At 38.0% G+C, this 13,088-nt stretch overlaps 2 protein-coding genes across 4 annotated transcripts in view; both read right to left on the reverse strand.

Annotated features, from left to right (window-relative positions):
- Nucleotides 1–2,196, reverse strand: part of hbp1 (HMG-box transcription factor 1) — a 21,552-nt gene extending 19,356 nt beyond the window's left edge. For 2 of the 3 annotated variants that reach the window (XM_034878888.1, XM_034878887.1), the window contains exons 1-3: nucleotides 2,090–2,195; nucleotides 652–823; nucleotides 376–556 (exon numbers count right to left, since the gene is read on the reverse strand). In XM_034878888.1, the coding sequence (XP_034734779.1) occupies nucleotides 376–556; nucleotides 652–724 (254 nt within the window). In that variant the 5' untranslated portion in view covers nucleotides 725–823; nucleotides 2,090–2,195. Of the gene's footprint in view, nucleotides 1–375; nucleotides 557–651; nucleotides 824–2,089 lie in introns of all 3 variants that reach the window. The other variant, XR_004657593.1, reaches the window with a different exon arrangement.
- A 349-nt stretch (nucleotides 2,197–2,545) lies between these two features.
- LOC117948928 (cAMP-dependent protein kinase type II-beta regulatory subunit) lies at nucleotides 2,546–9,900 on the reverse strand. The gene is made up of 11 exons (XM_034878889.1): nucleotides 9,397–9,900; nucleotides 8,294–8,329; nucleotides 7,397–7,449; nucleotides 7,185–7,268; nucleotides 6,841–6,947; nucleotides 6,315–6,468; nucleotides 4,650–4,751; nucleotides 4,484–4,558; nucleotides 4,305–4,373; nucleotides 4,073–4,208; nucleotides 2,546–3,966 (listed from the first exon to the last, which is right to left on the reverse strand). Exons 1-11 carry the CDS (start codon nucleotides 9,662–9,664, stop codon nucleotides 3,812–3,814), a joined length of 1,239 nt encoding a protein of 412 aa, XP_034734780.1. The 5' UTR covers nucleotides 9,665–9,900; the 3' UTR covers nucleotides 2,546–3,811.
- Between the last annotated feature and the right edge of the window lie 3,188 nt (nucleotides 9,901–13,088).

Genomic DNA, 13,088 nt, shown 5'->3' on the forward strand with positions numbered 1-13,088 from the left:
CTTATGCTGCACTGTAACTTTTATTCTGGTGTTTTATGTGTCCTAATGTTTCTATTTTGTTTTCAACTGTCTATTCATTTGTCTTATTGATTTTTAATGCTTATGACTTTTAACTGTTTGTACTTGTGTTTTATCTGTTATAATGATTTTGTGTAAAGCACTTTGAATTGCCCTGTTGCTGAAATGCGCTATACAAATAAAGCTGCCTTGCCTGTGTGTGAGTACTAACAAAAGTGTGTACACAGAGTGTAGTGCAGTAATTTCCCCATTGGGGACTAATAAACAAATGATCTTTATTATGGGTTGTCAACTTCTCTTTGAGTTTATATCACGCACTCATTAGAGTTTGTTGATTTTCATGGCCTTCGTACGAACCTCTTATGTAGGACGCTCTTCAACAGTGGGCTCTGAGGACTGGTGGCAATGTTGGCGAGCTCAGTGAGCCAGTTGGTGTTGGGGGAGCAGCTGAGCTCCTGGTGAGACACCCCTGCTCCAACCTGAAATAACCCTGGAGACCTCTGGTCCTCCTCCACCTCCTGCAACTCTGGCATGTCATCTAGGGAGAAGTCAACAAGAATATTCATAATTGAGGTGGAAAAGTTCAGTTTATTCAAATGTGGAATGTAACTTTTTGCTGGTTTAGGATTTTACCATAATCCATGTGGCACCCAGGTGAGGAAGGCAGTTCCTCGGTGCACTTGAGTGGATCGAAGGACTCGTCCATTCTGACAATGTTCTGTTGTTCCTCTATTTCTTTTAACAGGTTGCAGGTCAGTTTACTCAGCTTCCATCATCATATTCTGCCACATCAGCTGATTTTATGCTAAACAAAAAGGGACAACCCAAGAACTTTAACAATCTATTTCCAATGCTGCTTTTAATTAGCCTTAAGCATAAACGAATTTTTTTTTTGTAATAGCATGCATACGTCTGAATAGCGTTCAGTAGATTTGTGTTGTATTCACTGACATAACGAACGGATCCAGAATTTAAAAAAAAATACACATAAACTGTAAAAGTTTTAGTCCGCGGACAATTTAAAAAAAATACCTCAGGCATTATGTTATCATAGCAAGACATGGCATGCATTGCATGCATAACTGGTAAAGGTATGAAGCTTTTATGGAATCCTTTGTTCTGAATCGACACAGTATACCTCTGTGACTAGTCATGTGACCCGCTGCATGGAGGCCTTGTTTATAAACTTAAAAAAGGATCTGGCGCATGCGTACCAGAGCCCATTCATTCATAACTGCGTAGCAAAAGTGAAAATTTGTAGAAATACGGTTTTAAAACTAGCGTTATAGGGGCTCAACAACACGAAGTTGAAATAAATATGAAAGAAAATCAATGAAAGGGTAAAATAGTCGTTGTCTGATATATTTGGCGTCATACGAAGTTTAAAAATAAATAATTTAAATATATAATAACATGACAACATGAAATTAATCAGTTCACAAGAAAGAACTAACGGATTGATGGGTTGCTTTCTGACAACCCATCAATGGTCGCTACAAGCTCTGAAAAAATCGTTGCTTAGACTTCGTAAACGCGGATATACGAATACCGTTACAGTTTCAAATTGTTGTATCAAATATAAAAAGACCATTTGACGCTTATCCTACTGTTTTCTCACTCCTCAAAATCAGCAGCAGTGTCCTTTGCTAGTTCAAAAGCAACGGCTGTCGTGTTTAGTCTATGGTCTAGCTAGCTACATTGTAAACAAAAGAATGTCAACAAGTTGAGGCATGACGCAACCACTGCCTTGTTCAAAATGAATGACACGATAACACAGAGGCCTTTAAACGACATTTTAAACGAATCAAAGCAGACTTTACCAATTAAAAGACTTACTTTGTATGTTTTGATACCCAAAACTACTGTCGGTTGGGCTTGTTACCAACAAAACAAGCGTCACAGCGAAAAAAAACAGCTAGTCGAGCACAGTCATTCGTCATCAAATAAATGCGTGACAACCCCACTAAAACACCATGGTAGAATTGCAAAGACACTGATCAAACAACGCTTAAGTTAAAATGTTGTTTGAACCTTTAATTTCTTCGAAAAAAATAGTCAACTTCCCACTTACCAAACCTTTTCGCCATCAAGAAATTCTCTGGCATTCACTCGAAGGGTGGGAATGAATGTTTCCAGACAAAGCCTCCTATTGGTGAATAAGAACGTCAATAACAATGATTCGGGTATTCTATTGGTCGACACTGTTGAGAATAATATTGAAGGTGGGGCCTAGTTTGTTGATCATCGTATGATTGGATGATCGTTCATGCCTGTTACTACCCAGTAACAGCTGATTGGCAATGACAGGAACAATACATTATTTTTCTATCTTTAATGTTGCAACTACAGCAAGAAATACTTACTCACATTGCTTTCTAGATTATTTTTCCTTTCCATTGTACATAAAAACAATTAATTTAACTGTTTTACTACAACATATAGTTAATGAACGACTGTGTGAATAAGGCATGAATGAAAAGCTTCGAAAGTGTGCTATTCCAATAACAAATACTTATGTAACACACAAATGTAAAAAAAGTTCTTTATTGACATGAAAAGTGAAACATACAGTACTTTCAGTCAGTATTATGGGTTTGCCTTAAAAATTACCAGCACTACCTGCACAAAGAAAGGAAATAAATTCAGAATGTTTAAATGTGAAACCAGCTTTAAACAGTTTAAGCTGCAGTAAACCACAGACAAAATACAGAAGACTTCAATTATTAATTTTAAAAAGAGAGAAGAGAGAGAACGAAGACCCACTTTAGATTTCTGTTTAGAGGGAACATTGAAAAAATGTGTTTCCAAACAGTATAAGTTGTTGGCAGAGGTAGACAGCAATAATGGATATCATAATCATAATGTATGTTTCACTGACACAAAAACAATGTGACTAAATTTTACATTAAAACACAGGAAAATTAATTGTTTCAAGACACTGCCTATAATGACTACAGTCTAGTGGGGCAACTAGTTAAATTAAAGCTGGGCATATACAATAACAGTGAATACTCAGTTTTAAATTGTACAGCAATGTGTTGTAAATTCTTACAAAACTATCAGCTATCTTTCCGACATTTTTCTTTGCAAAAGCATAGTATTAGGCTAACAGCCACAAATACACACTTACCAACAATGATACAGTTTATGAACATGTATTCAAGGAATTAAATCTCATAATAAACATAAATTCATTTTGTAAAAGTAATAAAGCACTGCCAAATCTACATTCTGTTGTGATAAAAATGTGAAATATGTTATTAAATGAACTTATTTTACACATTTTTATCCTTTTTCATGTTGGGGCACTTTTCCTCATGCTGCGAGTGTGTGTGCTCTTGCCAAAAATGACAAGAGATTGTGACATCTCTTCTTACACTTATCCAGTAAGAAATTAGTTTTGGCATCTGATTTTGATCAACAATGTTAACAAATATACAAACAATATTATACTGTAGGTGTAAATATGTAATACTGTGGAGAAAAGGTGAGGGTTAACAAAACGTCGGACACTGACAAGTTCAATGTATGCTTACATTTTTAGGGTGACAGTTGTGAGAAATCTAATTCAAACAAGCATTGAGCAATTCTGCTTTGGCTTATTTTACTTTTGTCATAACACTCAGTGGGAAACTCTGTTAAAATGAATCTCGTCTGACGTAGTCTGTTTTATTTATCTGACGCACAAATGTCGAGGTGAATATTCACATTTGTTGTAAGAAAAGCCTTTAAGTGATTTTGGGGGGGGGGGGGGAACTCCATACAAGCCTCTTTTTTTATTTTAACCACAGATTCATGGTCCATTGGAGCTGTCTGATGCACTTTGTTGCTCAATATCAGTGCTAGTTCCAAACAGGGCGACCAGCTGCTCCTCATAGTTAGCAATGTTTCTCTTCATGATGTCCATGCACGGACCCAGCAATCTCTCGAAAGCTTTGATGTCCATGGCTGATTAAATAAAAAAGAACAGAACAGAATAATAATAAGTGGTATACTGAGAAGTCTACATGCTGGACGGAATAAATGAACAGTCATAAAATTGCACAAAACATACCCAAGCATTTGACGGTTCCCACAGCATAGGCTGATGCAGCTCTGGGCTTGTTTGTGACGAGCGCCAGCTCCCCAAAATACTGGCCCCTAGAGCATGTGGCGATATCCACCTCCTCATCCTCCTGGTCTTTTTTCGTCTGGCAAGACAGAAGTGCACACTTTAACATACCAGGACATACAAACAAAGTTTTCTTTTACACTTAAATAGGAATGGAAGACTTGGGCAAACATACCCTGCTTCTTTTCATGGTGATTCTAACTTGGCCAGACTCAACAATGTAGAAGCGATCCGCTAAATCACCCTGTAATACAAAGCACAAAAAATAAGCGACTCAGGGTTTATAAATTCCCCATTGCATCAAAAAAATGAAATGATCAATCCAAGAACAGATCATACAATAAGGTTCATCACCTGAGCAATAATCTGCTGTGAATCACTATACACCTTGGTGGATATTACATCCACTACCTTCATTCTCTCTGAGAGCTGTGGATGAAAGGATATTTGGTTGGCAATGTTTTTTACTGGAAATACATACTGCACTTTCTTCACACTGGAGGACAAAGCTAATCTTAACCTCTAATGATGTAAGAAGTGGTAACGTTTCAATGAACGCCTCATACAGCCTCCTTTTCTTGGCATTGTTCTTCACTATAATCCTCCTGAATGTCAGACGATCCTGAAACACAGATTCAAAGAAAAGGAAAACATTCAGGTGCATGTGAGACACGGGGTTGTCCTGCCTCCCTGTGTTGTTATCACTGACTGCATTGTTGTATCTATGTAACTGTACAGTATATAAAAAACATCTATTTAGAGTATTTTTGAGTATCAAAAGTCCCTCTCTTTTATCTTACTGTAAAATGTTACAATGTTTGTGATGACTCGTAATACACATAATGGAGAAATAATCCAGGAAGCACAGAATGTCTGGCATCGCCATCATTTTCATTTCTTGTGCTTACTAACCCTGCACCTTTTTAAAAGTCAGGATGGCTGGGTGGCAATACTCATTTACATTTTCCCCACAGCTCGAGACCATTCTGGTGCCCTTTCACCTGACAATTACTCATATGAAACAACATTTGGCAATAGGGGTCGCTGTAAATCAGTTGTTAAGTAAGCAGAGCATCTCCCGCAAACCATTACACCACTCAGAATAATTCAAGCAGTAGCATATAATGATAAACCTTTAGAAATATCTCAGTTCCATGTTATTTTAGCAGGGCAATATATAATTATATATATATTTTAGAATCAAATAATGCCCAGCAACAATTTTAGATGACTATATGCAGTGGTTACATAGTGTACTGTAGGAAACATAGCCAGTTGACTATGGTTCCTTCTAGGTGGGAACAAAGAATTCCCTGCCAAATGAGCAAATATGGCTTTAACCTTGTGCTGATGTGGTCAGTAGGGTGCTAGGCCTGAGGACTTTATGTATCTTTAATATCCAACCAAGCTGTCACAAAAGGTGACTGTATACAATTTGAATGCCAGGCTTAGACTCAAATTAAAGCTCCTACTATGAACTACTGTTTGCTTAGAGACCCTTCAGCAGCACTGTCCCTCCTCAACCTCTGGGGATCGTTGGTCGAACAGGACTGGCTGCTTGTTCACAGACTCCAACACGCACTACAACAGGGGTCAACAGGGAATACAGATGCAACCTGCCCGGTTTGCACGCAGGGGACATAACAAAGCTGTTGCCCTCAGTTTAAGGACACGACCCTCACTGAGTCATTAATAAACAAGCTGCTTCACAGATCGAGTAGCGACTGAATATTCACAACGGCTGTTTTGGACACAATTTATAAAGTTGTTGGATGTTGTTTTACCAAACTGCTAAAATTCAAAATAAATAGCAGTTGTTTTCACCTCAACTTGTGTCTTCTCCATGATGGTGTTGACCGCCTCAGTTTTTACATTTTGAGCATTTATAATATCTACAGTATAACACAACCATTGCAACATTTATAACATCATGAGTACTCATTTACATGCGTTCATATAAGGTGCTAGTACTTTCTTACTTTTTGTTGCATTCAGTGGGTTTTATACAGTTTGTTATCTCAGTCAGACAACATGATCCCACCTACTGCATGGTGCCAGGTGCCAACACTGCCACAGACATCCTGGATATTTACTGTAAATCATGACAACTGACAGCACAGCATGTAATAAAAGCCTGTGCACGGAGCCAACTGTGCTCTTGCATTAGGAATCCTGGTTTACTCACTAGGCACCAAAGGGCTCCAGGCGAGGTGGCGATTATTGTGGCTGCCCTGGGGGTGTGGTACATCAACGCCAGTTCTCCAAAGCTACCTTGATTGTCGTAGCAGCCTACCAGCTTGTCTGTGCCATCAACCTTCACGAAAATATTAAATGTCCCTCTGAATGAAAATACAAAGGAAAATTAGTCAATTACAAAGATATAAACACAGGGCAGCCATATTGGTGTGTCCTGAAATTGTAAGTCAACAGGAAATATGTATGTATACATATTTATATATGTTTATCTCTGTTTCGGTATTTATTGTTTATTCATATTAATGTTTAACATGTTTGTTTGTTTGTATGTTTGTATGCACCCAATCACCAAGGCAAATTCCATGTAGTTCCACTACGGTAGCAATAAACTGCCTTTTGTTTCTGTTTTCTGTTTCTGAACATTGATTTACGGATTATTTCACAAATATATTACTTTTTAAAGTTATGTACTGTATAAAAATCAACAATGTTGCAAAAGCCACATGAAAGATCACCTTTCAATGACATAAAAGTTGTCCCCATCATCATCTTGATCAATAATGTGCTCCCCTTCAGTGCAGAACTTCTCAAACATGGCATCCAGCACCTGAGACATCTCTTCCTGTGATGGTGGGAAATATTTGTCAAATATATGAATTTCACGCATTAAAACAATCATGCAGAATCCAGTAGTGAGCGGTTTTAGCTACTTGAAAATAACAATCTTTAAAAATCATACATAGTGCACTGAGCTGCAGCAAAAAGCTGTTGGCCTCAGGCTGTTCTCCTTTGTGTAATTTAAGAGATGGCAGAGCACAAACCAGAGGACTCCAGAGTACTTATGGTATAATCCACTCACCGGATCCAAATTCTTAAACAGAAGAATGTCCCAACATGCTTGCTGTAGTCTCTGTCTCTGCTCGTCGGTTTTTGGATAGGTAACCTGCAAATTGAAGCACAGGAAATGTGACATGACTCTATGCTTGCCAAAATATTAAAATACACACAGTAGACTTTATAATGTTGATTCAGATAAAATTTGAATTCTTTGTGGTAAGAAAGACAGTTTACCCTTGGCTCTTTATCCTCGTCATCTTCATCAGGATTGAACGCTTCAGCACACACTGCATGGCAGAGATCAAGTAGACATTCCTTACCAGACAGCAAATTCATAAAATAATTCCAATTTCTGACAGAACATTTGGAAACAACATTTTAACTCAAATGCTTAAGAATAAAGCTTCTTATTCAAGAGACCCAGCAGCAAAAGTCAAATCCAAGGGGTTTTTCTGCAGTCTCATGCAATAAATCTTTCAATAAACACAACTTTTCTGGTCTTAAGTTTGGGGTTTTGGGGGGTGGGGTGATGGTGGTGGCACTCGCACCACATTTCCTTCCTGTGTTTGTACGGCAATATACTTATAGTAATAACACACTTTTACTTGAATAAACCTAGTTTCTTACAGGACACACACTGAAAAATACTTTATATTTCAATTCATAAATGTGGGAAACTTCACTCATATATATATGTATATACATACATATACATATATACACATATATATATATATATACATATATTATTATGACATGAAGATATATCAGTCCTAATACAGCAATTTTTGAGAAGCCAGAGTGTTACTATTATGAGGAGCAAGAGATTTTTATTAATAGTAGTACTTGTCCTCATCTCTCTACCCACGTCACTCACTGACATTATTAACCGGACTTGAGACAAAGTGGTTTCACAAACTCTAATTAATCAACTCTATTATATAAGCTAAAGACAGTGAGAAAAGACAGATGAAAAGAAATTTCCTGAATCACTCGTGTTATTGAAGCAAATCTGACGTGGCCTCAGTATTCATGTGTCAAAAAAGTTGAATATGTTTCCAGCACTGACACTGTCCAGAGTTCTCCTCTTGACAGAACAGGCTTTAAAACAGCCAGCAAATGACAACTTACCTGATACTCTTCTGATGAATCTGTTCATTACCGGGGCTGGAAAAGCATAGAACATATATATTAACTTGTTGGATTTCATTATAAAGTACATCTATGTCACAGTGAGTGACTCATCACTAAAAAAGGTAAGGTTAAGGCACGTTTCTACATTAGGAGAACATGTGTACTGGAATACATCCAGCCCTGTGCTTACTAAGGACCCATATTCATTTAGGTAAAACCTGGATGAGGACAGATGCTTTGAAGTGTGATTGAATCAAATTTGAATAAGAAAAATACTCAAATGTAAAACACCGCATATATTGCCAAGCTCACAATAGTCTCAGCATGAAATATCCATTAGATAGGAGGTCTCATCCATTTATAGCCTGTCAGCCAATGTTTTCAGAGGAGGCTAATTGACATATCATTATGACAAGGCACTGGAGGTGTGATGGTCCAAAATACTACAATAGTTAGTTTAACGATTAAATATGCTTTACTTGTCCTTATGTAACCATTGCAGCCAGCCTTGCAGACCCTACCACTCATTGGGATGCTGTGTCACAGCTCTGTGTTGCCATGCTACTTGCTGCACCTTATTGCAATACTGCACCGGCCACCGTGTTGAACATGACCACATGTGGAAGCACAAATCAATCTAAGGGCGGTAAATGTCATATTTTGCATTGCTTGCATCGAAGCAGAGGGTTCACTTAGTACCTTCTGCTTTGTCATATTGTTGATCCACCAGGGCCCATCAGGCCTGCACCTGAAACTGAAAATATTTAAATGACCTAGAGGTGCAGGGTCTGTCTAGAAAACACACAGAGCCTGCTTTACCGCTGTCTTTATTACAAAAACGTGTCTGCACAGATGAAGCAAAGACACGTTCATCAACCGTCATTCAGCCTCCGTGACCATGTATGGCAAATGACAGAGCCGTGGTGGATGCAAGGTGGCGAGCATTGGAGCATACTGCGCTTAATGTGCATCATGTTATTCTCTCCTACTGAACACAAGCCGAGCACCCAGCGATAAATACTCATTGCTCTAAATGAAATGAACGCCATCCACTGTCACACAGCCTCCTGACATGGCTTACATTGAATCTATTAGCCTACCTATGAATTCTTCGTCATCGTCGTCCTCCTCCTCCTCTCCGTTTTCCGAATCGATCTGCATGGCTTCGTCAATGAAATTGACCGCTTTTCCCAGTCTTGGGGCCGAATTTTGGTCATTGCCAAATGAGGCCTCTTTGGTCTCGCTTTCCTTCAGCTGGGTGAAGTACTGTAACGCAAACTCGAGCAAATCCCTAGGCTGATTCCTCAAAACTTCCACGGTAAAGCTCTGTAACAGCTCCGTCAGTCCTTCAGGAATTTCTATACTCATTCCTATTATCAGTCTATGGATGTGGACAAAATCGGTTTGCTGCGAATTTCAAATAGGTCTAATCAAACCGATGAGATGAAACAAGCCAAAATCAGCAAACGGGTGTAGTGAGGCCACCCAGTCAGCAAGCCATCCACTGCGAATCCTTTCTTTTCCTTGAATGAAAATGGCTCTGGATTTCTCGTCCAAGCATCTTCTGCTGCTTCTGACTACAGGCAACCCACGCATGTGACCCAGGAATCCATGGCAACCACCTATCCAGGGATTGCGTATGAGCAGCAGCAGCAACAGCGCAGAAACTGCAGTCAGTCGCAAAATACAAACGATGGGAAACCTCGGATCAGCGAGAGATCGACTTTCACCCAGAGATGAAATAGCCTATGTGTTGTCTTGTAGTAAGTTTAAATGTATTTTTATTTTTTTAACAAATGTGTTTATTTTCAATGTTGTCAAATGTCTCACTTAGTAAATAATATTCATAGTCTAATGAAAAAAGGGTGTACGTTTTGCATTCGCACTCCATCTTAATTCCAATCATTCATTATATTTATTAACTGATGAACAGCTGTAAGATAAATGCTCATTACAGAGGGACTGTGCAGCAGCAGATCAGGGCCTATTTCTTGTTCCAGAAGGAGAATATTTAATAAATCCGGTGCATATTTTGACGTGTTGTTTCATTTTATTAGACCTTCCAGAACATTGTGACTCCCAGGCAAATATTGCATGCTGCCAGAAAGCTCCGATCCCTCCAAACAAATGTCCTTGTATGTGAAACCCTACTTGGCAATAAACCTGATTCTGATCTGAAGATAAACATGATAGTCAACACTCTCAAACATGTAGATAATCATTTACATGGAAAAAACTGTGACAAGTGATGCAGTCATTTGGGTTTCAAAACTACTGATCAGTACATCAGTATGTAAGGGAAACTTATTATAATGTGGAGTGAAGTGCTACAAGTAGTTGTGAGTAAATGGATAAAACAGCACTTTTAAGAACGTAGACCTTCTTTTACGCGTTCTTACAGTAGAAGAAAACCTATTTCTGTGATAGACATCCTTAAAATGTAAAACTGGTCACTTTTTCTCTGACTCAAATGTAACTACTCAGGTTACTCAACTCTAAACTTAACACAATACAGCTAATCAGGGAGAAATAGAACACCAGATTGCCAAATGTGCAACAATCCTCCTTTGTGTGTGCCACATTGCAGGGATTATCATGCTGCGTTGGATTTCATGGTAGAAAGCACAAGATAAAGAGAGACCAAGGAATAATTCTACAGGTAAGCAGCAGGAACTCACTTGAGAAATAAAAAACTATGTACCAAACGAGCACAGTTATTATCTGCCATGGTTGTCTGTGGCTTGGCTGTGGGACCCTTCCCCCTGCTGTGGCCCATATCTGTCTCTCTTTATTAAGAAAGCACAACATTTTCTCACTCAGGCAAACCTATGGGAGCACGTCTGTGGCGTGACCCATAATGCAACGTTGCTGCAGCTGCTTGGAAGCTAGTTCCCACACTCACCATTCTAGACCTTTTATTTGGATGTGTGCGGTACGAAGCCCATCACAGTACCTATACTGTAGTAAGAAAACATCAGAGACTGTTACTGGTAGAGAACGAGCATCTGCATCAGCACTGCTCTATGAACCATAGATCCTGAAAATTAGTTATGCTTCTCAATAATTACACTTCAAAATCATCCTTAGGTTGCCCCAAGAATTTAGATTTTCATTTACAATGTGCAATAAAGAAAAGAACGAATGGTTAAGTTTGTGGTTTACTGTATATACAAGCAGGAATTGGACTAAACAATTCAATTCTTCTGAATGTATAATACATACTGCCATCTGCAGCTAAAGACAAGCAGTGTAGTGTCAAGCTACAATTCAAATTAAGCTACAACAGTAGCTTTAAACGATATTTTACTCTGTTTTAATGGCTCCGCATATTCTCACCAACTATTTATGCATGTGAAAACTACTAAGAGATATTAAACAGATGTGACTCATGTAATACAAATGGACAAAGTATCTACCTTTTCCAATAGCCTCATTTTTGGTAGCAGTGTGACTCAGTTAAACTATGTTTCAGCTTTGGGTATAAAACTCTAAAAAACAAGGTGTGGGAAGTCATTTATTTCAAAATGTGCCAATTTTTACACATCCAAAGGAAATGTGCTGACTGGTAAATAACCACACATCTTGTACATCATGCTGAGTGTTTCCTTACTTTCCCAGCAGTTAATATATGATACAAAGCCGAGAAAATGCAGCTCCTGATAATTATCATGGGAAAGACAATGGAGGGGATGCTTCTTAGATTAGATTAGATTAGATTATACTTTATTCATCCCACGACGGGGACATTTTGTCGTTACAGTAGCAGCATTTTTCATTAACAGCAAAAAACAATAACACACAAACAAGTAAGCACAAAAGAAATACAAGGCAAGAAATACGGGCAAGAAAAAGACAGTTAAAATATGGTAGACTGAGTAAGTAAAATGCCGTCAAACAAAAGGAATTTTAAAGTGCGGTTGCCATGATAAGAGAAACAATATTGCAGTGTAAGTGACGTCATAAATTAAGTCTTCACCAGACACTTTTAGCTTATTTAATGGCGTGAAGTGCATTTCTTCTTAGCTTGTTTATAGTACAAACATGTTAAGACATCAGACTGAACTGCTTTTTAAATTTCTGTGTATTTGAGTTATCTAGTTCCTAGTGAAATATCACATTTGTATGTCCAAATAACAAATGGCAATTAAAACCTGTTCATTCATTAAACAGACATTGTGACTTATAAAATAGAAATGACAATGATATGATCAGTGACACTGATGTAAATGAATGCTGTGTGGCTGGTAATATGGTTTCTTACTACAGTGCCACCTTGAAACAAAGAGGTGTTTCCCTTACTTCTACAGTGATAATGTTACTGTTTTTGGGACACTGTCAAGACACATGGCTGCAAACTATGACTACTCTAAAAATATAGATTTGCAGTTTCTGACTTAATGCTACGTTTTAGCAATGTACAGTCAGAAACAGCCTTTTAGTAACAATTGTGTAACTAACTTTTGCATATCTGTAAACTCAGGTGTCTAAAAGTGAAATATGATGAACCACAGTAAACACTGTACTAAAGCAGTTGCATACAACAGTCTGCAATAAATCCTCCTGTCATGTAGGTTACAATGTTCAGTTTTTGTTGTAGATTCAACGGTATGGTTAATTGGGAGGCTGCGTTTGTTTGTGTTGCTTCTGAATTTCATTGCATTATACAGAGTTTTTTTATTTTTTATTTAGCCTTTCCCCAGTAATATAAATAGGTTGAAATGCCACTATACATTAACTTGCATAAAGGAAGGATTTATTGCAATACTATTGTATATGACTGCATTACTTTCAG

The sequence above is a fragment of the Etheostoma cragini genome, chromosome 8, assembly GCF_013103735.1.
Source record: "Etheostoma cragini isolate CJK2018 chromosome 8, CSU_Ecrag_1.0, whole genome shotgun sequence".
Taxonomy (NCBI): domain Eukaryota; kingdom Metazoa; phylum Chordata; class Actinopteri; order Perciformes; family Percidae; genus Etheostoma; species Etheostoma cragini.

Excerpts from the sequence above, each read along its gene's own strand:
- LOC117948928 (XM_034878889.1), bottom strand. The coding sequence starts at position 9,664 with ATGAGTATAGAAATTCCTGAAGGACTGACGGAGCTGTTACAGAGCTTT. Across the intron at positions 8,330-9,396 it reads CGATGACGAAGAATTCATAG|CCCCGGTAATGAACAGATTC; the intron begins GTAGGCTAATAG and ends ATGCTTTTCCAG. Across the intron at positions 4,374-4,483 it reads CACAGCAGATTATTGCTCAG|GGTGATTTAGCGGATCGCTT; the intron begins GTGATGAACCTT and ends TTTGTATTACAG.